General features: G+C 36.0%; 1 protein-coding gene across 5 annotated transcripts in view; it reads left to right on the plus strand.

Moving 5' to 3' along the window:
• Nucleotides 1-479: 479 nt before the first annotated feature.
• usp9 (ubiquitin specific peptidase 9) overlaps nt 480-26,207 on the plus strand; it is a 59,960-nt gene continuing 34,232 nt past the window's right edge. For 4 of the 5 annotated variants that reach the window (XM_005167736.5, XM_009304755.4, XM_009304756.4 and 1 more), the window contains exons 1-9: nt 480-760; nt 6,287-6,540; nt 19,645-19,790; nt 20,131-20,210; nt 22,742-22,854; nt 23,321-23,539; nt 25,427-25,542; nt 25,631-25,882; nt 25,965-26,103. In XM_005167736.5, the coding sequence (XP_005167793.1) occupies nt 6,445-6,540; nt 19,645-19,790; nt 20,131-20,210; nt 22,742-22,854; nt 23,321-23,539; nt 25,427-25,542; nt 25,631-25,882; nt 25,965-26,103 (1,161 nt within the window). In that variant the 5' untranslated portion in view covers nt 480-760; nt 6,287-6,444. 5 annotated transcript variants of the gene reach the window in all.

Here is a 26,207-nt window from a genome sequence, read left to right on the forward strand (position 1 = left end):
TTTACCAGGCTGTCTATGGGCCTGTAAATAAGGAAAACTGATGAGCATTGTCTCTTCTTTTTCACACATGTATAATTGTAAATTTAAAAAATAAATATTTTAAACAGAATTTATAACTGCATAATAAAATTAACTGTATTAAATTATTCTATAATTAATTTCAACAAATATTATTGATGACAAAAGTTTTTTTTTCTATTGCTTATTGCAAGTTAGGCCTACTCGACAGAATTTAGAGGGCCTGAAAAGAAGGGGAAAAAACTGTTCTTGTTGCATGAAAATAAACAGCGACGTCTTGAACCTTCAGTGTTCCTTGTACGACGAGAAGCGACGACGACACTTTCGTTCAAACAAAAAGCGATAGTACTTTTTTTAATATGACAAAATTATGTGTCAGGTAGGAGAGCTGTCCTCGAAACCGCGCATGCTCAGCTGAGTCACACGTTCGGCCAGATAGTGCACGGATATACTTCTCATTTACTTCCATCCGAAGCACGGTGACGGGTCTCTAAGCAGCCTGACACAGGAGAGAGAGAGAGCGGCTGGAGGCAGTTTAAGGGAGGGGGGCAGCAGCAGTCGATGCTGGTGACGCAGGAAAAACACCCAAGAGCAGACAATAAACCAATGGTCTGATCTCATCCTAGGCGTGTTATTTTTAATCGGGACAGCCAAGCACATGCACGCGACTGCCTAATTATTAAACAGCACTTAAATGATCCGATCTGGGGTCGTATGGAGGAAAGATCCAGTTTGATTCTCGGTAAGTGTGTTTGTGTGTGAAGCTAACGGAAGCTAGCGGCTAATAGCAGATGATTTGCAAGTCAGTGCTCTCCTAGCCTAGCTCGAACAGCTCAATGGGCGAATCTAAAGATGTCTGGATGTTTGTCATCTTTTATATATCCACGATCACCTCGCTCGTTAGCAGCTCTTGCGCTTTGAATATCTATTCGAGCTAAGTAGCATTTGCATTTCACGGCAGCTCGGCTCGAGGAGGTTGATTTGTGGCTAAACAAGTGGTTTTGACGTGGGCAGGTCGGTTGTTTTTGGCACTAGTTGATCGTATTCGCTTTTGCAAGGTTACGAAGTTGTAATATGGCTTTGATGGATGATTAATATGGTTGTTTTGATGTTTTAATCGCGCTAAATGCACTGTCACGAGCTGATTGTGTTTTGTTGGAGTCCAGCTGTTAGCCGCTAGCACGTTAGCATGTTTCTGCTGCTGTATTTACATTTACTTTCGCTTATACTTTTGCGTTGTAAATGAAGATCATGTTTGCAAAAACAGTATCATACGACACCTCAGATCACGTAGAGCATTTTGTGCATCAATGGTTACGCAGATAAACCTGTTATAACTTTGATTGTGTTTGGAAGAGGAAACGGGCCTCTGAACGGCCACAGTTTCAAACTAGGCCCAATACATAATGGCTGTGTCTCAAAAGCAAGTGTGCTGCCCACCCAGACAATATTTTTGGGCATCGTAGGCGCGTTTGCGGCGATTAAACAGTCTAAAGGTGAAAATCTCTTCGTTCGCTATGTTGACAGCGTTTTTGGGCGTCTTTAGGCTATCTAAGTGTGCATCTCACTGGGTGTTTGAGAGACCGACAGTACCACCTTTATAGCGTAATTCAGATTTCTGGAATTTGCAAATGATTTTTGACAGCTGCAATATTTATATTTGCGGCGTGGGAAACGCCCATCTTTCACTATTAATTACTGCATGATTAATCTCCTCTCATTATCTGTTTAACTCAGTCTTTTTCATATTTATTTAGTTCGTCAATTATTGGATTTATATTGAATGTGTTTACATGTATGAAGTCTTTATTAGGGAACTGTTTTTGTAATATGATGTCATATTGATTCAGTAAAATGCTAATGCAATTATTGAAAACATTTGAAGCCTGTCTATATTTATCACAAAAATCATCACCTTATTTATAACTTGATTGAAAAATTTTGATTCGACTGTGTATGTCAGTTTTTTGCGTTGTAATTTATTTTTCTGTGATATTAGTGGACTGCTTGATACCTGAAGGGGATATATTGGGATAGTTCACTCAAAACTGAGCAAATACACCACTTACTCAAGTGATTTCATGCCTTTATAGGTCATGCCTTTTATAGACTTTTTCTGTTGAACACAAAATGAGATATTTTGGTAAAAACAATGTCATAGCAGGAAAACATTTACTATGGAAGTCAATGGTTACAGGTTTTCAGCATTCTTCAAAATAACTTTGTTTGTGTTTAACAGATAAAAATGAACTTAAACATGTTTCTAGGCAATAGGCATGGGACGATACCCGCTATCAAGTTATACAGTGATTTGGAAAAGTAAAGGTTTTAAAACCGCCAAAATTTTCAGCTATCTATCCCATTCCTATGGTATATGTAAGATTTTTTTAAATGTTTTTTAAGACAACAGTGTCTCCAGCAGAAAACATATCCTAAGATGCCATTTTAAAATGTAAAGAAATCTGTAAAAAATGTTTTTTGAAACTAACAAAGACAGCAGAAGTCAAGGACCATTTGAACTATTTAGCCTGACATGTTTTGCTACTGTTTCAAAATATGTTTAATGTTTCTTCTTAACATAAAATATATTGTATTCAAATTTAAATGCACATATTTTAAAAGCAGTAATATCAGTATCAAAAGGATAGTTAGCTCAGAAATAAAAAAAAATCTTACCATTTGCTCAAGTGATTTTATGCCTTTATGGGTTACTTTTTTTCTGTTCAACACAAAAGATATTTTCAAAAAACAATGACTGTCATAGTAGGAAAAACATTTACTATGGAAGTCAATGGTTACAGGTTTTCAGCATTCTTCAAAAAAAACTTCTTTTGTGTTCAACAGATAAAAATGAACTCAAATGTGTTTCTAACTAAGGAATAGGCATGGGACGATAACAGTTATCAAGGTATACAGTGATTTGGAGAAGTCAAGGTTTTAAAACTGCCAACATTTTTAAGAGAACAGTATCTCCAACAGAAAAGATGTCCAAAGATGCCATTTTAAAATGTAAAGAAATCTGTAGAAAATGTTAAGTGTTAATGAAGATGACAGAAGTCAATGGTTCATTTGAATTATTTAGACTGACATGTTTACTGTTCCAAAATATTTGAATGTTTCTTAACACAAAATAATGTGTTTGGAGGGGGGAAAAAGTTTAAGTTTTTTTAGCATATTTTAAAGCAGTAATATCAATACCGTGAAACTGTGATATTTTAAACAAAGATTATCATACCGTCAAAATCTTATTCCGTCACATACCTACTAGGGAAGGCTGAACAAGTGATGACAGAATTTTCAGTTTTGGGTCAACTATCACATCACTTTAAGCTCCTTTGATACATCTTTACACTTTGTGAATTACTAAATTTACCCCTTTGAATTCCAGTTTCCTTTAAGTTGAATGGATATTTTTGTGAGGCTTTGCTAAATCAATGATGCAATATTGAGTTTTGTTTTGTGCAATAAAAGGAATGCTCTCCCTGATCAACAGCAAAAACAATGGAATTTTATTTTCCAAAAATCCACTTAACCTTACAGGATTTATAGCCTGAAATCCTTGTCAGCATTTCATTCTTTTTTATGAATTTTGGTTTGTCTATTGACTTTTAATAGTAGGGAAAACACTTACTATGAAGGTCAATGGTTACAGGTTTTCAACATTTTTCAAAATACCTTCTTTTGTGCTCAGCGGATAAAAATGAACTCAAACTGGTTTGTAACTTGGTAAGGTTGAATAAATGATGACAGATTTTTCAGTTTTGGGTAAACTATCACATCACTTTAAGCTCCTTTTATTTGTATACATCTTTACACAAATTCGTAAATGCTCCCCTTTCAATTCCTGTTTCCTTCAAGTTAGATGGAAATTTTTGTGAGGTTTAGCAAAATCAGTGATGCAATATTGAGTTTTAGTTTTGTGCAATAAAAGGAATGCTCTCCCTGATCAACAGCAAAAACACTGGAATTTAGTTTTCCAAAAATCCACTTAACCTTACAGGAATTATAGCCTGAACGCCTCTTCATTTCATTCTCTTGTATGGAATTTGTGTGTTGGTTTGGCTTTGTCTTCATTTATTGTAGCCAACGAGAATGTTTTGCTCATAACAAATCAAACATCCATGGAATCATTTAGTAAATCTGTAGTTATTTTGCTTTATTTGTTTGAGAGCCAATTTGGCAATTTTGTGAATGCATAAAATGCTCCACTTTAAAGGCGAATTCAGAATGAAATAAATTCAGAATTCAAGGTCATTTGCAGTGTTGTCACACTTCAGTTCCTACACTTAATCCTTTCAATTAGTGTAGCATTTTTTGATTATACTTTGCATTGTTAAACATCTAGACAGTTTTCAGATTGAATATAATTTTTTATTGTTGTTCACTTGCATGTGGTTGTTGGTGATTTTGTCTCATGTCAGCTCATCAGTGCTGCTTTTTCTTCATTTGGCCTTGTATTTATGTACTAACCAGACCTGTTTTGTATGCTATGATTTAATACACTCTGCACCAGCCAGCAGCATCCTCATGGGAAGCATAACGAACACCATAAAAGAAAAACCTCTGCTACTTGTTTTGAACATCACCTTTTGTGATTATTTAATCATGATTTGAAACTATCAGAAGCTGATCTAAATTAATCAGTGTTTAGCATTAGGAAGAGCATGCTAATATTTAAGTGTAGGCATTTGACAAAATCTAAAATAAAACTTTAAGTTCAAATTCAAAGTTAGTGACTTTCTTAATGCACATACTTGGTCTTGTACACGATTCACAAGTGCATGCTCATTCAAAAAAATTTTTTTCTGGTCTTTTGCTATTGATAATCCTAATATAAAGTCTTGTTTCTCCTTTTCCTTTCGGCTGGTGCTGCTTGGTCCTTATTGTGATGTGCTGTTAACCAATAGCCAAAGAGTTGCTTAGACATTGTTTTAGTTCTCACCTTTGCTCCAGCTCAGTTCTGATATGCAACACAACACCTACTTTTCACAATCCAATTTTCAATAGATAAAATCAAGCTCCACCCTGTTTTTTTCCTGGTCATTTTGAAATGCGTCACAAAGGAAATAAATTTATTTCGATTTTATCACACAGAGTTGCATGACAAGGAAATTAAGAGAAATGTTGTAGTTATTGTCAGCTCTAAAATACTTCAACAAGGCTCTAGACTAACATTTGAGAGCAGTGAAACATGTCACTTGGTTTTTCAGATGGTGGCAATGATTGTTATACTGCACATGTAGTACAGTACTGCTTTACAGTAATAATATTACATAACAAATTTAATATGTTTAATACTTAATGACTAAGTGTAATATTATATAAATGTTAAAAATGGTTTGCTTTAATTGCCGTTATTGTGGTAAGACTATGGGAATAGTATGTTTTAGATTTGCAGAATGAAGAGTCATGGTCATCTTGATGGTTGTTGCTCAATGTTCAGCTGTTTTTCTTGTCAGTTTTGGAGAATGACGCCACTGTTGCACTTGGCTCAAACTTGTTTAATTTGTGGTTTGTATCAGACTTTTTTTTTTTTTTTTTTTTTTTTTTTTAAGGAATCATTAGCTATAATTTCCGTTAAACTAAAAACAATCAAACTAATTTTGTAAATCCAAGACATGATGAGATTGTTTACATAAGATGTCATATTGGACACACGAGACTCACACATGAACATTCGCTCAAAGGAGAAGAACCCGCAAAATGTTGATACTGCAACAAAAACCAAACTGTTAAACATAGACTTGTGGAATGCCCTATATTTAATGTTATTTTCAACAGTTTTCACTGGAGAGACTTTAAATGAAATATTTTTAAATGTGAATCCTTTCAGAGTTTTGCAATTTTTGTCAAAAGTAAACCTTAAAAAGTTTTAGTTTATCTTAATTATTATTATTATTTATGGATTTTATATTTTGTATATTTTGTATTGATGTTGATGATGGCATTTCATTGTTAAAATATGTATTTTTTTTATACTAAAATGTTGTAGTCCTGACCTGTTTTTTTGCTATGACATAGCCAGAGAAGCTGATATGGCAATTAACCCAAAAATCTATCCATCTATCTGTTAAATTGAGCTGAGAAATGGTGCTTTGTGCAGTTAAAATAAAAGTTATGTTGTTCCTTTTTACCAAATACAACCTTTTACTCACATTCTGGAGCTTTTTGTACAATTTTTTTTATTTATTTATTTATTTATTTTATTTTATTTTTTGGTTAACAGCCATTTTAAAGATACTGACGTCACATCTTTGTTATCTTTCAGGTTATGCAATGGTCTCTGCAACATATCCAGTCCCCCAGGTGGTGCTTTCACTTTCAGAAGTGTGCCGGTTCTCCGTCGCTCCTGAGGAGAAACTGATTTCTTCTGGTGTGCCAGCAACATAAGCAGACAAGATTGCAAAGATCTGCCCCGTGTCGAGTATGACGGCCACGACCCGTGGCTCCCCGGTGGGAGGGAATGACGGTCAGGGCCAGGCTCCGGATGGCCAGTCCCAGCCACCCCTGCCCCAGAACCAGGTCAGAGCACCATTTTCACTTCCCTAGTGCTGAATGCATCCGATCTCTGTCTGAACACATCTGCCCTTTGTCGTTCTCTAGCTCAAGAGAATGAGTTTCATAGATGAGGCTTGCGTTCTCCCTGTGTCATGCAGCGTTTATGTTTTTTTACACCACATCTGATCTGCTTTGACAGTTGACTGAGTTCCAAAGAAAAAAAAAAACACATTTGCAGACTCCCATGGATGCAAATGTGTTTCTGTAATTGTGCTCTGCCCTGGAAGGAACAGATGTCAACAGAGGGAAATGTTATTAGGTAACTGTAGGACAATCTAAAAAACATAGCCTCTACTGTATCCATATCACTTACTGGTTCCCGCATGAGAAAAATATAAGCTTTTCTTGGATCTATTTGCAATAATAAGTTGTAACTGTCTTTTTAAAGTTCCTATTATTGTTAAAATATTAGTTGTGCACTATTTGAAGCAAAGTGTTTCGGTATTTCCTGAGTTATGTCTGTGAGTGAGTTAGTAACTTTTTTGCCCTGTCAGACATTTTTTATTAAATGCTTTTTTTTATCTTAGGTTCTACTGTATCTTCAGTGTCAGTGAAAGATTGTCCCAGCAAGCTCGCAAACAGCAAAATGTGCCCAGATGTCGGCTTTTAAAATAGCTGGAGCATTTTTAAATACTTGCACACGTGCCTCGCCTTCCTTGCTAAAGTATGCTACTTACATGCGGCGCCTAGCCTACCTAACCATAATATGCTATTATGACAAATAATGTCAGTTCATAATAACCGCTTATTGTCATTTACCATACTGATACAGACTCTTCTACATTGCGGTGCACTAGGGTTGAATTATTAATCTAAGGTGATTTTTTTTTTTTTCTTTTTTTTTTTTCAATGATCTTCATCATTTTGTCAGTAAAGCAGGTTCTAGTAAATCCTTGCATGTTAGTTCTGGTATAGCAGAGTTGGTGATAAGTAGGGACAGACAGAGTCTGCAGATTTTTTTTTCTATTTCTGCTAAGAATTTTGTAAAAAATCTGTGGATATATGCGGAATGATTTTAGCAGTATCTTAACTAACAACTTAATATATGAAATATAAAATAAAAATGACCTTTTTTACTTTTAATGTTCACAATGCAAATTCAATTGGATCAACTTATATGTTAAAACAATTCTCCTGTATAATATATCTACTAAAAGACAGAAAATATTACTATACAAACTGTATCGTAAATGTATCATATAAACATTTTTAAAGTAGTCAACGATTATACTGAAATTAATAAAAAACTGAATACATATAAATTTAGACAGTAAATAAATAGACTCAACGATGGGCTAATTTCTGTGCGGGGGGATCTGGGTGTGCCAAGTTATTATGCAGAAACTGTTTTTAGAAGCAAATTCAATTGTTTGATAATGACATTTGAGATTAGGGCTGTTTGATTCTGGGAAATTATCTAATTGCAATTTTTTTTGATCGATGTTGCGATTGTGATTTTGATTTGCGACTTAATTTTGTAGTCAAGATTCAGCTCAATAAGCTTCTTACTGCAAGAATGCAGTGAGTATCGGTTAAAAAAAGAAAATGAAAAGAGATTAACTTACTCCATTTGTTCAAATTTGTTTATAAATATTCAGAAATTAAACAATTTTCTTTAGAGCACACATCAAATGATCTTACCTTTCTGTAAACAAGTTCAACTCAAAATAAGGAGATAATGTAGCTTATTATAAAAACAAAAGTAAAAAAATTATAATAATAATACAAAACACTCAGCAAACTAACATGGCTGATAAGAGGCTGATTGAAAAGTTCTGATTGAGCTGAACTAAAGTATGCTCACTCAATTGACTAGTAAGACTATTACACACTAGACATGGGACGATAACCGTTTTCAAGGTATACCTCAGTTTTGAAGTCAAGGTTTTAAAACCGCCAAAAAAACTTTGTAATATCGTTCCTAAGGTATGTGTAAGATTTTTTTATTTACATTTTTGAACATTTTTTTTAGAACAGTGGCATCTCCCATAAAAAAATAACCAAAGATGCCGTTTTGAAATTGTAAAGAAATCTGTCTTTTTGAAACAACTGAAGACAGCAGAAGTCAATGATTTATTTGAATTTTTCAGCGTGACATGTTTACTGCTCAAAAATATCATAAATCTTTTAAAAAATAGAATATATAGTGTTCAAAGAGGAAAAAAGTTTTTGCTTAACTATATTTAAAAAATACATATTTTAGAGCAGTAAGCGCGATAGTGTAATACCATGGAACCGTGATATTTTTATCAAAGGTTATAATACTGTCAGAATCTCATTCTGGCCCAGGCCTATTACACCCAGACGGCAGTCATACATTTGCTGTGGTCAGGGGAAATTAAATAATACATATATATATTCCAAATCACAGCCTTTTGCTAATCGCAATGTTTTAAAATTGCAATTCGATTTTGATTAATTGCACAGCCCTATTTGAGATGATCATTCTGTGATTTTGTGTAGCTTCTCAATTAACTATGGCTCTGTAGTAAATTCTGCACAAGAAATAACCACATACATAAACATGGTTTAACTCTCCTCAACTTCAGTCAAGTGTTCGAAATGAATCCTTTTGTATGACGATTCAATAGTCATGTTTTTATTAATCAATGAAAGCAGTTAAATATTCTCTTTGTAATGCAACACTATGTGGAATGTCCTGAGTTTCTTTGTAGGCATTTACAGTTTTCACAAGAGCACTCTCTAGCCTTCAGAGAAGATTTACTAGTGCAGATCACACTGTGCTTCCCTCACAACATGTGCATGTCTATCGCATTTTATTAATTCATCCCCATGATGTTCTAGGGGTAGAATAAAAAATTACATTCATCAATGCATCATGATTCATCCTTAAGTAATTCTCAATAGTTCTGAATCAATTCTGTATTAAAATTTGATTGTGATGCACTTATTTTCCTGTTCCATGCTTGCGCCCTAGAAGGGTTCTTAGGCGCAAGCATGGAACAAGAAAATAAGTGCTGACAGACATTGTTATTAAATATTGTGTTAAGATATTTCTTTTATTTTATCTCTTCAGATATTAACATTATCCTAGAGCAGGGGTGTCAAAGTCAGTTCATGGAGGGCCGCAGCCCTGCACAGTTTAACTCCAACCCTGCTACAACAGACTTACCTGTAGGTTTCAAACAAGCCTGAAGGACTCAGTTAGTTTAATCAGGTGTGTTTAATTAGGATTAAAACTAAACTCTGCAGAGCCATGGCCCTCCAGGAAATGAGTTCGACACCTGTGCTCTAGAGAAATTCAAATTTGGGTAAACTACAAAAAAATCATGTGTAATGATCATACTAAAATATTTCAAACAATTAATCAAGTATTGAATAATGCATTTTTCAAAATCTACTTCAGAATAAAAAAAAGCTTCCAAGAAATAAGCAAACATTTTGACATTAAATGTCCATCAAACCCCCCACTTTTGGTTCAGGTCTACCTCAATTTTTTCAAAAGATGCATCATATTGGGCGTGGAGCTCCGCGAGCAAAGGGCAGGGGTGGGCATGACCAGTAGAGCAGGGGAGAAGGAGTAAAGCGAACAACTGTTGTCAGTTAGCTCACAAAATGAGACACAAACTGTGAGGAGACGCATGATTTTCTAGTTTATAAAGTTAAAATGCAAAGAAATAAGCAGTCATTTACAGCATTCCTGCTACATTTGTTATTTGTAATATCATACACAAAACATTGTATATCATTATAAAAATAATTGTGTTCTTATAAACACTATAAATGAGAACTTTTCCCCTCAATCCCTGGGTCTGAATGCAGACTCGGTGCAGCAGGTCTGTTGAACCGTCTATTTTAAACATTAGCCCTGCTGGTAATCTAGAGGATTTAGGCAAACACAGCAGACGAACTCCTTAGAAAAGACAAAGTCCGCCATTCTCCAGTTCTCGTAATGCTTCCCCGACAAAAAAGTTTGCTGCACACAAACAGCTTTGCTGTATCAGCCCTGACAGCATCGTGGGGAAGAACATGCAACAAACCCCATGGATGGAAACAAACACATACGACCCTTAATGAACAGCTAAATGCTGTGTGCCATGGGTCTGTGTCACCCAGTCATCAACGTAGGGTCTCACAGCTTGGCACTGGCAGGTCTGCCTTGCCTTTAAAAGCATGTGCGGTCAAGAATAATTAAGAAGCCGGCTCTTCTCATAGGATAAGAAAACTCAGCCATAAATAATTATGAGAAAACAACGCATCATCTTTCCACTTGCAGTTTTTCGCTACGTCGTCGATGTTGATCCTGCCCCAAAAATAATTTTAAACCCGGAAGCTGAAATTAGCTGACAAAAGCTCCAAATTATCCAGTTTTTCCCACAATTAAAGCTATCAGGTGCTAACATTGTCTTAACTGATGCTCAACACACACAAATCTGTTAAAATCTCAAAAGTACTCGAGGGGTTCATGAACCTTTAAAACACAATGAATGACTAAACCTCTGTAGATATCCTAATTTCTAGTTTAGTATTACCATAGGTGTAATCTAAAATCTAATTATTTATTCGCATGTAACCACACAGCATCTTGAATCTATTTCCTTGCCTGTCTTTATAAAGTATACTCTCCTAAAATAATTGGTATGTAGTGGAAATACTAACATATTGTCAATATCCACATAAATAAAATAATGAAGTTTTAACATGTGAACATTGTTAATATGTATGGATGCAACAATATAGTTTTAGATTATTTGACTTGCTTCCACATTTAGAATTGTAATATATGGTAATATATAAATCGCTTTTAATATACAAGTTCTTGTTTTTAATGTACTTGTATGATATATTTAAATATGAATATGACTGAATAGCTATGCTATGAACAGTGCTGACTGAGCAAAATCTTCAGGTCCCTCGAAATCGGAGTCTGCGGACAAATCTCTACTTCGCGTGCATGTGTGTTAAGCAACCTCTGCTATTAAACTTACATTGGTACAACAAAGTATTGAGCACCGCTGGTAATAGGCTCCATTAAAATGTTCTGAATTTGACCTGTTGAGCTGATAGCATACATTGTTTGATTATGTGCAAGTTGTGTTCCGCGCAACAGAAACTCGTGTTGTGAAAGCTTTACAATTTCTTTACAGTGACCATTTAAAACATGGTTAATAGTAAAATTTTGTTAATCGCTGCATCCCTATTAACATGTAAACATTAAAGGGCAACTATTTTACCCTTTTTTCAAGATTTAAGAGAAGTCTTTTGTGTCTCCAGAATGTTTCTGTAAAGTTTCAACTCAACACCAGATTATTAATTATACTAGGGCTGGGCGATATTTTTTTCGATTTAGAATCAAATCGAGAAATCGTAAAAAATTAATACATTATAAGGGCACCAATGCGCTTTGGTTCACTCTCTGTATGAAACAGGAAGCACACCAGAAGCGCCTCTCGGTGTCGCGCAGTGCCATGGATTTTAGAATTCTAAACAGGTTCCTATACACACACCGGCGGCGCCTAGCCACGTTTCAGGACGCAGGTCATATTTCAACCACGCCACAGAGCGCCATCTGATTAGTTTCATGTTAAATATCATGCGAATGTGCGCGTTTGGTGTGATAGTTTAAACTGTCATGTGCGCGCCGTGTCGCGGCGCTTCTGGTGTACGACCTGCTTGACTGCCTGTTAAAGCGTGAAGTCATGTATTTTTTTTTTATCAATCTTTTGGTTTGAACACGAGCAGAGGTGAGGGCCTGTAGCAGTCAGAAAAGAAAGTACCCGCCCCATGGACCTAGTTGAAAACCAGATAGATTAGGCAGCATAATACAGAGAGTGGTGCAAAGCGCATGAAATGATCTGTATTTAAAAGGGGAAAAAAGAAAAGTATATTAAATTTATATTAGACACATATCTGGTGCTTGTATTTGCTCCTGCTATACGTCCACAACTTCACACATTGGGTTAAATTAGGCTTTACAGTTTCCATGTTCAGTCCTTTTCTTCCACTGTATCTTTTTAATAAAAAGGCAGCAGCATTACCTGTCATTTAATCGGAAGACAAACTCAAAGCCGAGCTGACTGCCAATCTTTCCTAGGCTCAGCAAAACTTGCAAAAAATACCTCTGTATTCCTGCAACTGCAATATTGACACAAATATTTCTTATTCAAATCTTCAGCAACGCTGTTTAACTTGTGAATTTGTTTTACATTTATTTACACCTTGACCGATTTTTGTATGACATGGCCATTAAAAATACAATGTTGCTTAACCAGATGGTTTTTCAACTTACTTTTAAAGACAATGTTACTTCAGTCATGTTGTTGTAATGTTTTTTAAGAAGACTAACACAATAAAAAAAATCGAAATTGAAATCGTGAATCGATCAAACTTTATAAAAAACCTAGATTTATTTATTTTTTTGCCAAATCGCCCAGCCCTACATTATACCTTTCAAAATATCGGTATTTTCTGCTTTGAACACTATGCAGCTGTTTCTTTTTGGCCTGTGCCTTTAATGCTGGTTCTCCCCGCACACCGTTCTCACATCAGACTGTGCCTTAACCTCCGGCTAATAAACAGCATAGTGACGCATGAAGAAAGCAGATCTCACATAATGTTTTTGAGAAATACTATAATAAGAAATATCCCAATGATTATTTGATGTATTTATTGTGGAGTTGCAATGAAGAGTGTCACAATAACCCCGTTTAAACTTTCTGTTAAATGTGCAACAACAACAACAACATCAGAGGAAACATGGAGGTGTAAAGTGGTCAGTCGCCACAATTTGCTCCCACCAGATCTATCACATACCCACACATTTCTCTGATTGGTGGAGGACGCCATAGGCGCAAGCTGCAATGACGCCCTCTCTCTCCTCCTCCGTCTCCACCTCAAAATCATTTTCAAGCTGGTCGAATTTTGCACATTTTGCTGAAATAAAAGCAATACCATTTCTTACATCGTAGCTAGTGTGGCTCAGATGCCAGAACCCGCCTATCCGCGACATCGTATATTGGATAGCAGGTGTAAACGCATTCAGCGAGCTGAAAAGATCTTTTAATCCCAGTTGCTTTTTCACACGTCCTGTCTTGTTGATAACATGGCTCTGTAGTAACGCATATAATTTTAATACATGGCTGTCAATCAACTCACGATGCGGTCGACCTCAAAGTGGTAAGGATTTGGGACCTATTTTAACTTCTGGAAATTTAAAAAAAAAAAATTATTATCTTTTTATCACTCCATTATGACTGTGGACACACTATATGTATACACAGTTCTGTCCAAACAGCTTCCAAAAGATATTAAGATATTAAGTATTAACACATGAACCTAAGTTTTAAAGGGCCATGAAACCCCCTGTTTCAGCAGGATGTTTTCACACCTAGTTTGGAAAAAGTCAGGACAGTGGGTGTGTCTAGCTCTGTTTGGGTAGGAGTGTCGGGGGAGAGAAAATGGGCAGGGTTTAAATAAAAATGGGAGTTTCCATTTGGGCACGCGCTTCTGACCGAGGAAAAACAAACACACACGCAGGGGAGAAAGACAGTGTGTTTAATGACGGTGAAATGTTTGATAACGCACGTCGTATAAGAGAAAAAAGCCTCTGCATTTCTCTGTAACTCGAATGCACTGGGTAGGTCAGAAAGCTGTGTGTGTAGACTATCCTGTCACAAAATGCGGCAAAAATTCAAAACGATGATCGGCAAAACTTTATTACAGTGTTCACGTGTTTACACACAGAGGGCAGCATTTACAGAAGATCTTTCAATATTGTAGTGATATTAACATACTGTAAACTAAGTAACTTTGGAATAATTTTCAGACACTAAGCTCTGTCTTTAAACACTGAAAGAGTACTGCTGACCATACGAACTATAACTTTGCCATCTGAATGAACAAAGAAAGGGCACTGATTGCACACACTTACCGAATCTGTAGACAGGAATAATCAGCACATACTGGAGATGCGTCTTTTTTTAAAGGAGACGAGCAGCAAATCCGGATCTTACCATTGATGAGAAATGCTCTCGAGTAAAAAATGTTCCAAACAAACGCTTTTCTGCCGCGCGTCGCGAGCACTGATCCACACGTGAGTCCAGCATCGCTCTCATAGAGAGAAAATGAAACAAAACCTTCACGTTATGAAAGCAACACTGGCGACCCGTATCTCCAAACAATTCTTATTCTTTTCCACAACTTTTGGCAACACGACGTGTGTTGTCTCTTGGGCGTCTAGACACTGTTTCAGGTACAGTCTAAGAAAGCTAGCATGCATATTAATGAAGTTGCAGTGCATACATAATGGAGCGTGCTGATTGGTTTGAACCAAGCCTTACTTCTGAATGAATGCAACACACTCAGAGACGTAATACGGGACACCCAGGTACAGACGTCCAGTCTACATGCTGGAATACATGCTTAGATCTCATGGCTGTAACGCAGCTTCAAAAATTCCTTTCAAACCGGAAGTACGAATTTGCTCGAAACAACCAATTTTCACTTTTTAGTGAGATATATGTGTCCAAATAGTGTTTTTAGTAGTGTGGGACACCTATATGACTGTCAAAAGCTCAAAATATGTGTTTTGGAACCTTAAACACGTATCTTCCTGTGGTTGTTGCTGATGATTGTGGAGTTAAGTTGATGTGAACACAGTTCGACACCTCTGTGTTTGTGACATCTCATTTAAAGCCAAAATACTACCATATTTCAGGCAAATCTTTTTAGGCACAAGTTCTTCACTGGTGTAATTTTCTGCTACTGCTGACATTTTCACTCTCTAAAATGTGGGAGATGTAAGGACCCATCTGATAGGTCAAATTTGCACAACCTCTGCTTGCAACACAAATGCATAGTGGCTAAAATATATTCTGATTATTGTAGCTCCCTGATATGGATATCACATATGCTATTATTACTACAATGATAACGTTTCGATATATCATGCAGCCCTAGCACATGTACATATTATGCCGCTGAATTTGCGTATAATGGACAAAGATGTGGCATGGTGCAAAGCTAACTACACAATAAAACCTTGAGTCATCATAGATGCATCACTGTGCTTCTCTTCTCTTTAGAATCACTAAAGAATTAAAAAATGAGGACTGTGAGCCATTAGTTTAGCATGGAAACTGATTACAACAGAATTGTATGTCACTGGAAGCTTGTGTTTTGCAAACGCAGACTGGGAAATAAACTTTGTTAAAGGGTTATGAACAAACTAATATAATAATGCTCTCTTTTTAACCTGTTTGTTCTTTATAATTGTTATTTGCAATCTAGTGTTTCAATGTTACATACAGAGCTAGTTTTACCTCATGGGCTCTATTTTGACGATCCATGCGCAAAGCGCAGGGCGCAAACGCATTAAGATATGTCAGAATCCACTTTTGCTGACATAAGGACGGAAAAATGTGCTTTGTGCCGTGGCGCATGGTCTAAAAAGGTTGAGTTTATTTTCTTAATGAGTTATAGTTTTGTTTTAAGAATAAACCAATCAGAGTCTCATCTCCCATTCCCTTTAAAAGTCAGTTGCGTCACACCATAGCACATTTGCTATTTACATGACCAACTTTGTAAGTGAAAAAACTGAGCGATTCACTTGCAAGTAAACGGTTAAACAGAGCATCTGCAGCTCGAGAATGAGAGATAAAGCCTCTCATTATCTATTTTCACTTTCGCTCTCGTTGATAGGAAAACCTTGTACGCACAGACATCAATTAGCCTATAAATAATTATATTGTTTGTTAAGCGCAAATATTTATTTTAAAACTATTTCTAAATTCATTTCTAATTTCCAGCAAACGAATAAATGAACAATAATAACGGAGTGTGGTCAAAATACAGAGTTATTTCCAAATACACCTGCTATGCCCCATATGGTCTAAAACCTGACAGGTGGGCAAATCTAAGCTTATTTAAAAAAAAACAAATATAAATATGGATATAATAAATAATACTGCTAATAATAATAACATTATACAAAAGCAAATTGTCACGAATAAACCAAAAAAGCCCCTGAGATGAAGAAGGCATAAAGTATGTTTTTTAAATTTATGTAGGCTAGAAAATAATGTTTTGTAATGTTTTAATCCTTTATATTTATATCCTATATATATATATATATATATATATATATATATATATATATATATATATATATCCTTATTATATTCTATATATATATGCTTAATATTTTAGCTCTTTTTCATATGTAAAGATATTTGCTTATTGTGTAAGTGTGCAGTGTGTATTTGTGCAGTGTGTAAGCGAGGCGCAAAACTAACGCGCTCTGCGCTGGACTTTAGACCGGCTTTTTTCTGGTCAATAAAACAGACTGTTATAGTTTCTCAAAATAGCAACGCACCAGCAATGTGCCTCAGCACGCCTCCCTTTTTAGACCAGAATGCCTATGTGCGCACATATGAGCGCAAATGCATTTGCTATTTAAACAGCGTGGTGCAAAATCTAAAAACGATTCTTGCGCTAAGCTGAAACTAGCAAACAACAATTCGTCGTGCATTGTGCCACATTGTGCCAGCTGTATGATGGGGCCCTATATCTTTGTTAATAAAGCAATTAATTAGAATGGCAGTACAGTCATAAATAGATTCTGATAAATATCATAAACGAGCATAGAAACTCCACATTTTTTTGTGATTAACGTTTTATTGTCTTTAGATTAACTAAATAAGACATTCAAACAGGGGAGAAGGGGCAACAGACATATCAACAATTTTTAATCTAAAAGAAGAGAAGAAAAGGAAAACAAAAAAGAGAGAAAAAGCAAAACAAAACATTTACTGGGTCATTCCTTTTACATAGTCTAAAAATGTTGAAAGAAAAACATTGCCATGCATCAATGGTACTAGGTTTAACCTTATTAATTTGTGCTATTGTACCTTCTTAGGTCACTATTTTAAGGAGTCTGTGAATTTAAAATGTTTTTGCACACATCTCCGGAGTAAACCAATTTTGTATGATTGTAAAACCAGTAAACAACCTTCTTCTTTAGTTCACTTATACAGAAATTAGAATAGTCTTTGAGAAGACATAAACATAGATACATAATCAAATTGTAGTAACAAGGACAAAACAGAATTTACATGAGACCACAGGTCGACAACAATTAGACATTTCCAAAACATATGGAGAAAATTACCTGAAGATACAGTGTTACATGTATGACAGTTTCATTTTAAATCTCTTATAAGGAGTTATGTATGCTCTATGTATAGCTTTTGAAACTCCACATTTTAACGAGAACTGAAGTTGAAATTAATCAATTTAGAGTCAAATGGTCTCTCTGAGAATCTGAATTGGATTGTGAAGTCCCTAAAGATTGCCATTCCTGTGATGCACCGTAGGAACAATACGTTCTGACGCCCATAGTTTTTATGTTTTCATTCAACTGAGTGGAAGATAATTGTTAAGAGTAAATTGGCATGAGCAAACAGTCCCATAATTGCGAAGCGTATAGAAAATAAAGAACGCAAGTGAAGCCTCTCATTTCCATAATGTCCAATGCAGTCTATTAAGAGCAGTTCAAATTGCTGCAGACAAACAGCCAATGATAATTAGATAGAGGTAATCTATTTACAATGTAAAGGCAAAATGGATGAAGACATTCTTTTGAGGTATGCAAATATTAGTAAATCCTGTTGCAAGAGAAACTCCTGCAAGTGTATATGCAATAAGGTCGGTTTCAAAAAGAACTTTGTCCACACCATATTTTAAAAATTTTCAAAAAGAGACTAATTGCAGTTTGTTTTGCATGACTCAAAATTGTTCGGGCTTAAGTGGACAAAGTAGAAAAGAAAAAGCTTTACCATACATCCTTTAGCTTTTGAGACTTTCAGCTTTTATTTACCATATTGAATGTGCTCTATGTTGATGCATCTGTTAATATGTAAATAAATCCAAAAATTAAATGTCAATTACATAAAGCAACCATGTCTCTTCAAATTAAACTGTTTAATTCATATGGATTGCATGTATGATGTCTTTATGAACTGTTTGTATAATTGGGAAAAAAGGTTGAAAGGTTATCTTTGTTTAGCTTCAGAAGATAAAACATTTGGGGGCCTGCAGCCTCTGTATTTCTCAATGAGCGTTTAAATTTCCCAGAATCAAGTATATTTATGTGTTTGTGTTACCAATTGAATAACGCTTAAACTGTGGTGTAGTCCATTTGTTGTCAAAAAAGCTGAATCCCTAGCATTGTGACCAAAGAAAAAGCGAGAGGCTCCCTTTGGTTATGTTGCAGAGGGCAATTGTTGCATTCTCCAGCAGGGATGGATTGCAGCAGTGTTATCTATTACACCTGTGCTCATCGAGTGCATGTTAAAAGGCAGCAATCAATGAGGATGAGACGCCTGGCAGAGAAAAGCACACCAGTTGGTTAGAAATGTGTAGCGCCTAGACATGAGAAGCAAACTGCCTATGTAGGTCAGCCAAGCAGAAGGAGTCTTTTCCAGCACACCCCCACATTTCCCAAGTTCCGCAGGCTCCATTCAGCTCTGCATGCAGAGCTCCAGCCTACATGCATCCATTGACACGGCACAGGAAACAGACTTGGAGCATCTTAAGGCTGCTTTATCTTCCTCACACTCTCTCTCTCTTTCATTCTTTTAATCCCTAACATGGAAACATACTTTATGCTTGCTTATTGGAAGGATTATCCCATCCGTAGGACACATGAATCATTAAGGTGGTTTGTGTTTATTGAGAGTGGCATTTTTGTTGTAGTCCATCCTACTGGATAAAGCGTTAAGAGGTAGACCTGTTGATTTTATACATTTTTTTTTATCTTTGATGTGCATAAATGATTGCAAATTATTTATTCAGCTAGTCTGCCCATTATGTTTTATTAATATAGTCATCCTACTGAAGCTTGTCATGAATAGTCTCACAAACATGGCGAATTGGCAATATTGAAAATGTCTTATGATCTTTATTGTATAGCTATTAGTTCAAGTTAACTTAAAATGAAAAAAAAAGTTTAATACAGTTTTAAAAATACTGCTAGGAAACATTTCTCTTAAGAATCTTGTAATATCGACATTGCACACTTCCTTAACCTCTGAACTGTTTGCTTTGCAGACATCCTCTCCTAACTCATCCAACGAGAACTCCCCTGTGAGCCCGCCAGATGACCAGGGTCAAGGGGACTCTCCCACTCCTCTGGAGGAGGAGGAGCCTGCTTTCCCCCACACTGAACTGGCCAAGCTGGATGACATGATCAACAGGTTAGGGCTCTGATTCTATATTTGGTCAAAGTGTGTGTGTGTGTGTGTGTGTGTGTGTGTGTGTGTGTGTGTGTGTGTGTGTGTGTGTGTGCGTGTGTGTGTGCGTGTGCGTGTGCGTGTGCGTGTGCGCGTGCGCGTGCGCGTGCGTGTGCGTGTGTGTGTGTGTGTGTGTGTAATTGAATAAAGAGCACTGGAGATGAGCAACAAGGATGTTGATATGAATGATATTAATTTAGTCCATTATCCGCTGAGAGCAATATTGCACATCTGCTTCTTATCAGTTAGGCATTATGTACATTAATAAAGATGTGCTGTTTTTGTTTATTTGTTTGTTTTATAGACCTCGCTGGGTCGTTCCAGTTTTGCCAAAGGGTGAACTAGAAGTTCTTCTTGAAGCTGCTATAGATCTTTGTAAAAAAGGTAATGCTTTATTTTTAGTTTTTGTCAATTAAAGGGGTGGTCCACTACGATATTATATTTTAAACTTTAGTTCATGTGTAATGTAGATGTGTGAACATAAACAACATATCTGAATGTAATACACTTAAAGTTCCATGCAAATGGCTTTTACAGCAAAGCCTACAGTGAACATTTGGGATCTACAAAAAAATACATAGTGAGGATAGTGATATTACAAACGCTTTAGGTTTACGCGCATTCACCATGTACATACACCCTGCACAGCAAAGGGGCATGGCCAGAGGCGCTGTATTGTAGTAGAGAAAGCTAAAATACCATCCAAACACTGCTATTTCCACAGAGCTTGTTCTGTTTTTCCATTTGGGCTTCTAAAGGACATGCCACAAAGAGAGAAGTGCTTGCAGTTTCATTTTAATTATGTTCCAGAGAATTATAAAATGTATGCATAGCTCTAGCATTTGACAAAGGAGAGCTTCCAGAATCTCTCTCAGTTAAATGGTGGTTCAGCTAAAAACTCCTCAAAGAAGGAGCAGCTCCGACCATAATAAACAAACCTGTGAAATGTGAGCCATAACCTGCAAGTATTTTTATTTGTTTAAGTTGATCTATTACATGCATAGTGTCTAGCGTTAACGCTATGTTGTAGCAAGGACGTAAACAATTGGAAATGCTGTTTGACATCGTTAACACTTTAGCTACAAATTCATCTTTATCTGTCAAACCGCTGTAAACAGCCACGATCTTCACCAGCACTGCAGTATCTCTCTATGCAGCAGCTTTCCTTTCATTCTGCACCTCATAACGAACTTGCAAAAGATATGTGATTGTTTCATATTACTTACACATGCTTGTTCTGAATACATGTGAACGACTCTTGTCAGTTTTTATTTTAGAGAGCAGGCTTGAGGTTCAGCTGTGTCCTTTGAGTTATTTTCTGTCTGATTCAGGCACAAACTGATATAGCTAACAGCTATTCAGACCAATGACAGTCACTGTGCAAAGGCACATACTTGTAGAGGCGTGACTCTTTTCCTGGTGACGTGGAGCCAATCTGCAAATCACAGCACATTATTGGCCCGTTTTCACTAAGTGGTTTGTTTCCACTGTCAAAGGGTACCTAAAAGTGAACCGTACCGTTCTGTACTACTTTTTGGTCACCCTTTGCAAAGGGTTCCAACATGCTCAAAGGGTACCATAAGGCAGAGCTAGATGTGCAGCTGAATGCTATTGGTTTACAGAGATACATCACTCGCAGAAGCAGGAGAATGAAAACTAAGGAAGCACCATTTTTAAAAACACAGCCGAGACATTACACTGTTGTTAAATATACATATAATATACATATAGCCACAAACTCAAGAAGAACAAAATCTGCTGTTTCCTGTTATTGTTTTACGAGCCCGTCTAAAGCATGATCGGTTTCAAGTTCTCCAGAAAGCTTGCCGCTTATCTATATTTGAAATAACAAACTTTTTGAGCTCATATCAATAACGTGCTCATGATCATTAAAGCAAATATCCGATCCTGTCAGAATGAGACAAACACAAGAGTGAAGCGCAACAAAAACAAGAGAGAAGCCAAAAAATACAGCAGCAAATGATGTCTGCAACCTAAAACATGAACAAACTGCCATGTTTAACTATTATCATCATCTTTTGAACTATTATGAGCATGACGGAATTATTCTCTAACATGAGATAACATGTGCTGCTTAAGAATAAAGACACAGATGAGAGGTTTGCTCTGACTGGGCTATTTTTTGAGTTGTTTTTGAACTCAAAAAAAAAAATACTAAATGTATGCTGTCGGTAGTTTTTTGTAATTGGTAACATATTGGAGATTGTAAGGGTTTGTATGTGTTCATATATGTCCCATTTATTTATTTTATATAATTGCAGACATTACAGTAAGCTATTTCACACTATCATTGATCTGCAGTTATAATCAAATCATGTTCATTTACACAAGTATTTATGTGTATAAAGCATCTGTGTGGTGAAAAGAGTTCTCATATGATATGACCCGTATGGCTTTACTGTGACATTTCCTCAAGTAAAAATAACATTGTCTGACACTTTGTCATACACCATGCCCACCAAAAGGGTACCCTTTTGGCCGTGGAAACTTCCACTTTCAGTGGAAATGGGCCATATGTTAGCTGACCAATCAGAGCCTCTTGTGGGTGGGCCTTTCAGAGGAACTAGGAAATATGACAGTCATTTTCATATTACCTGAGTAGCTTTATATAATCAAAGTAAGATGTAAAAAAATACAGTGATTTTCTACAAATAAAGCATGAGCGCACATTGCTTTGCATCTAATAAACACAACCAAGCCTTAAAAATACACTTTAGACCACCCCTTTTATTACACTTGCTTTGTTCATTAATTGTTTTGCTGATGATTAACAAAAAGCTGTTGTTACCTGTGTCTGTGTCATCCTAAGCTTTCACTTTTGTTCTCAAAGGAATTCTTCAGTCTCTTAGTAAATGTCAGTCTCCGATAAGTTTTTCTTTCATTTCTGTCTCCAGGAATTGATGTCAAGTGTGAAGCATGCCAGAGGTTTTTCAGAGATGGCTTGACAATATCCTTTACAAAAATACTGACAGATGAGGCTGTTAGTGGATGGAAATTTGAAATCCATGTAAGTCCTGCAACCTGGTGCCAGTTTCACCATTCATCCAGTTTGGTTTTGTCCTTTTGTTTTCACATTAAAGGCTCTTACTAACCGTTTGACTGTCAGGTCTGTCCTTTTAAGAATAGATTACTTCTTTGGGGTTGCTGTGAAAAACGTAATGTTATTTTGGTTGCCTTCATCTTATTTAGCTGTTTGATTGAAATGCCAAAGCTTTGATCAAAGAGCTCCTTTCAGTTAAACAGAGGCAGTATTGGGACACAGCACTGAGTCATCGCTCTCGTATGAGGCTCGTTTTAGCTCTTCCAAGACAGCACTAGGATCGGCCTCAATGGCGCTGCTAATATAGATTATTTTTTTAAGACTTCCCACTCACTGTAAATCAAAGTGCTTCCACTGCACTTGTGTGTGCTGTCATTTAAAGCCAAAACATACTTGACCAAAATCCTTGATCTGTTTCTGATTCTCTCTACAGCGGTGCATCATTAATAACGCCCACCGACTGGTGGAGCTGTGTGTGACCAAGCTCTCTCAGGACTGGTTTCCTCTGCTAGAACTCTTGGCCATGGCCACCAACCCCCACTGTAAGTTCCACATCTACAATGGTACTCGGCCCTCTGAGACTGTGCCAGCTGGGGTTCAGCTAGCTGAAGATGAGCTGTTTGCCCGTCCACCTGACCCTCGCTCTCCCAAGGTGAGACGGTGTTTGCACCAGGGAGAAAATTGAATGATATTTGGGATATTTGTAAAACTCTCATTTTTTTTAATTTAATGTATGATTTATTTGAGTTTAAAACGGGGGATTTATTGCAAATTTTAATTATCATGGGCAAATGTTAAATATAAATATTTAAGCCATTTTATTTTTATTTATTTAATTATTTTTGTTTATATGAATCATTCAAAAGGAAGGAGAACTCCAATCAGTATTCACGTGCTTATTTGAGTTGCTCTCAGATACTCAAAGAGATTCAGTGTATTGGGTTTGTGCTTTGTCTTAAATTGACCGCAGCTGTTATTCAAACAAAAAAATAAACAGAAAATTACTTATGACTTGAGTATATATTAAATATAGATTTATTCTTATAGTTATGATATATTTGTTATTTGATTTATTAATTAATAGTTATTTTGTAGTTGATTACTTTTTTATTGTAGGTCCTGCTTGATTGCTAGACCCACTTGAAAAAATGTGCTTTTTCAATACTAACTGTTTGTTTCTATTTATTAATGTTTGAAAAAGGTAATAGTAAGGCTAATTATAACTTTTTTTTTCTTTTTTTTTTATTGGTGTTAAACAAGACCATACATGGTACTATACATTACAACATAGGAAGTATGACAGACTGTCTTAGTTTTCTTATTTTCCCACTATCACCTCAAAATAAAAAAAGGTTTCGGAATTAAAAACAAACATCCTCTGAGAGGGAGAAAAAACGAAATAAATGGAAAATTAAATAAGAATTTAAAATAATAATAATTAAGCAAGTTTACAATAAAAAAAAGTTTTAAAATAAGAAACCTTCACGTTAAGGAGCCAGTATTTCCTTTTTCTCTAATACTGTGTATTAGAGCTGATATCAACTGAACGGGGCAAGCCTTTGATATAGTTTAAAACAGGGTTCCAGGACTTGGAAAAAGATTTAAGAGATCCTGCAAGTAAGCATTTTCTCAAGTTTTATGCAGCTAAAGATTTCTCGGATCCACATGTGATGGAGGTAGTACCTGTTTCCATTTGATAAGAATGGCTCGTCTAGCTAAAAGAGTAGAAAAAGCAACAACCTGGCAAGATGCAACAATCAAGTCAAATCTTTAAAATATCAAAAAGGGCTGTCAAGTGGTTAGGGTCTAGATTTATGTTAATAAAAAAAATGCTTTTTTGGCATTAGTTAAATGAGCTCTATGGAGCACCTTGCATTAGACCATATCTGGTGCATATGGAGGAGTGGACCATCTTTAAAATATCTTCTCATTGATCTTTTGCAATACAAACACCAAGGTAATTTTTCTAAAATTCTTTTTGAGAAACCGTTGGATTTACATTAAGTGTGCTTATTAAATAGAAAAATAGTCAAGATGGTGTTCAGGGGGAGGGTTGAAAAGTGGGGAAACATTTTCTTAACAAAGTGTCTGAAAAAAATGTGAATACTCCGTCCTCATATAAATCCTTCACCTCAATGTGTCCATTAGGTGTCCAAGGCATGATCAAAACTAGATGGTGAGAAAATTATTGTTCAAAATGGGTGTATGGATAGATATTTTATGCAAGCCATAATGCTTTCTGAATTAAGTCCAAATTTTAATAGTGTTAAAGACAACTAGGTTAGAAGAAATTCAGCTGATAGTTAATAGGCTAATTATTTGTAACAATTCTTTGCACTACATTTGAAAAGTGTATCAAGGATAGAAAAAAATCTGTGATTTGAAAAAACTGTAATCGGATCCAAAATTTGTTGCTCTGCTAATAAAATAAATGTTTTAAAAGATTAAAAACTGAAATGTACTCCTATTTTCCTATTTAACATTTTTTTGTGCAGTGTCTTCATTTAATACTTCCTGTTTATTTGTTTGTTTCCTCCAGGGTTGGTTGGTGGATTTAATAAACAAATTTGGCACATTAAACGGGTTTCAAACTCTGCATGATCGATTCATGAGCGGCCAGGCTCTAAATGTTCAGATCATTGCTGCACTCATTAAGTAAGAACAATTAAACCTGTTTGATAGCTAATTCCAGAAAAAATGGAAATTCCAGATTTCAGACTTTGATTGTTTGTTCATTTTTCAGGCCTTTTGGACAGTGCTATGAGTTTCTCACTTTGCACACGGTGAAGAAGTACTTCCTTCCCATCATAGAAATGGTTCCCCAGTTTCTAGAAAACCTCACAGATGAGGAATTGAAAAAGGAAGCAAAGAATGAAGCCAAAAACGATGCCCTGTCGATGATAATCAAATCTTTGAAGAACCTGGCATCTCGAGTACCAGGACAAGAGGAAACAGTGAAGAATTTAGAGATATTTAGGTTAAAAATGATTCTTAGGTGAGCTGAAGAGACTGATTTCAAGATGTTTAAGCAATGCGCTTTGTTATCGTTTTTGCTCATTCACCTTTTTTTGTTGCAGGTTATTGCAGATTTCATCTTTTAATGGCAAAATGAATGCACTAAATGAAGTAAACAAGGTGATTTCGAGTGTTTCCTACTACACACATCGTCACGGCAATCCTGAAGAGGAAGAGTGGTTGACAGCAGAACGCATGGCTGTAAGTCATGCTACAGTGCTTTTGAACAATTGAACAGGGGAATGTTACAAGCCTTGTCATGCAAATTATTTATTATGATTTAAATACACTGAATAAACAAAACA

The sequence above is a fragment of the Danio rerio genome, chromosome 9 (assembly GCF_049306965.1).
Source record: "Danio rerio strain Tuebingen ecotype United States chromosome 9, GRCz12tu, whole genome shotgun sequence".
Taxonomy (NCBI): domain Eukaryota; kingdom Metazoa; phylum Chordata; class Actinopteri; order Cypriniformes; family Danionidae; genus Danio; species Danio rerio.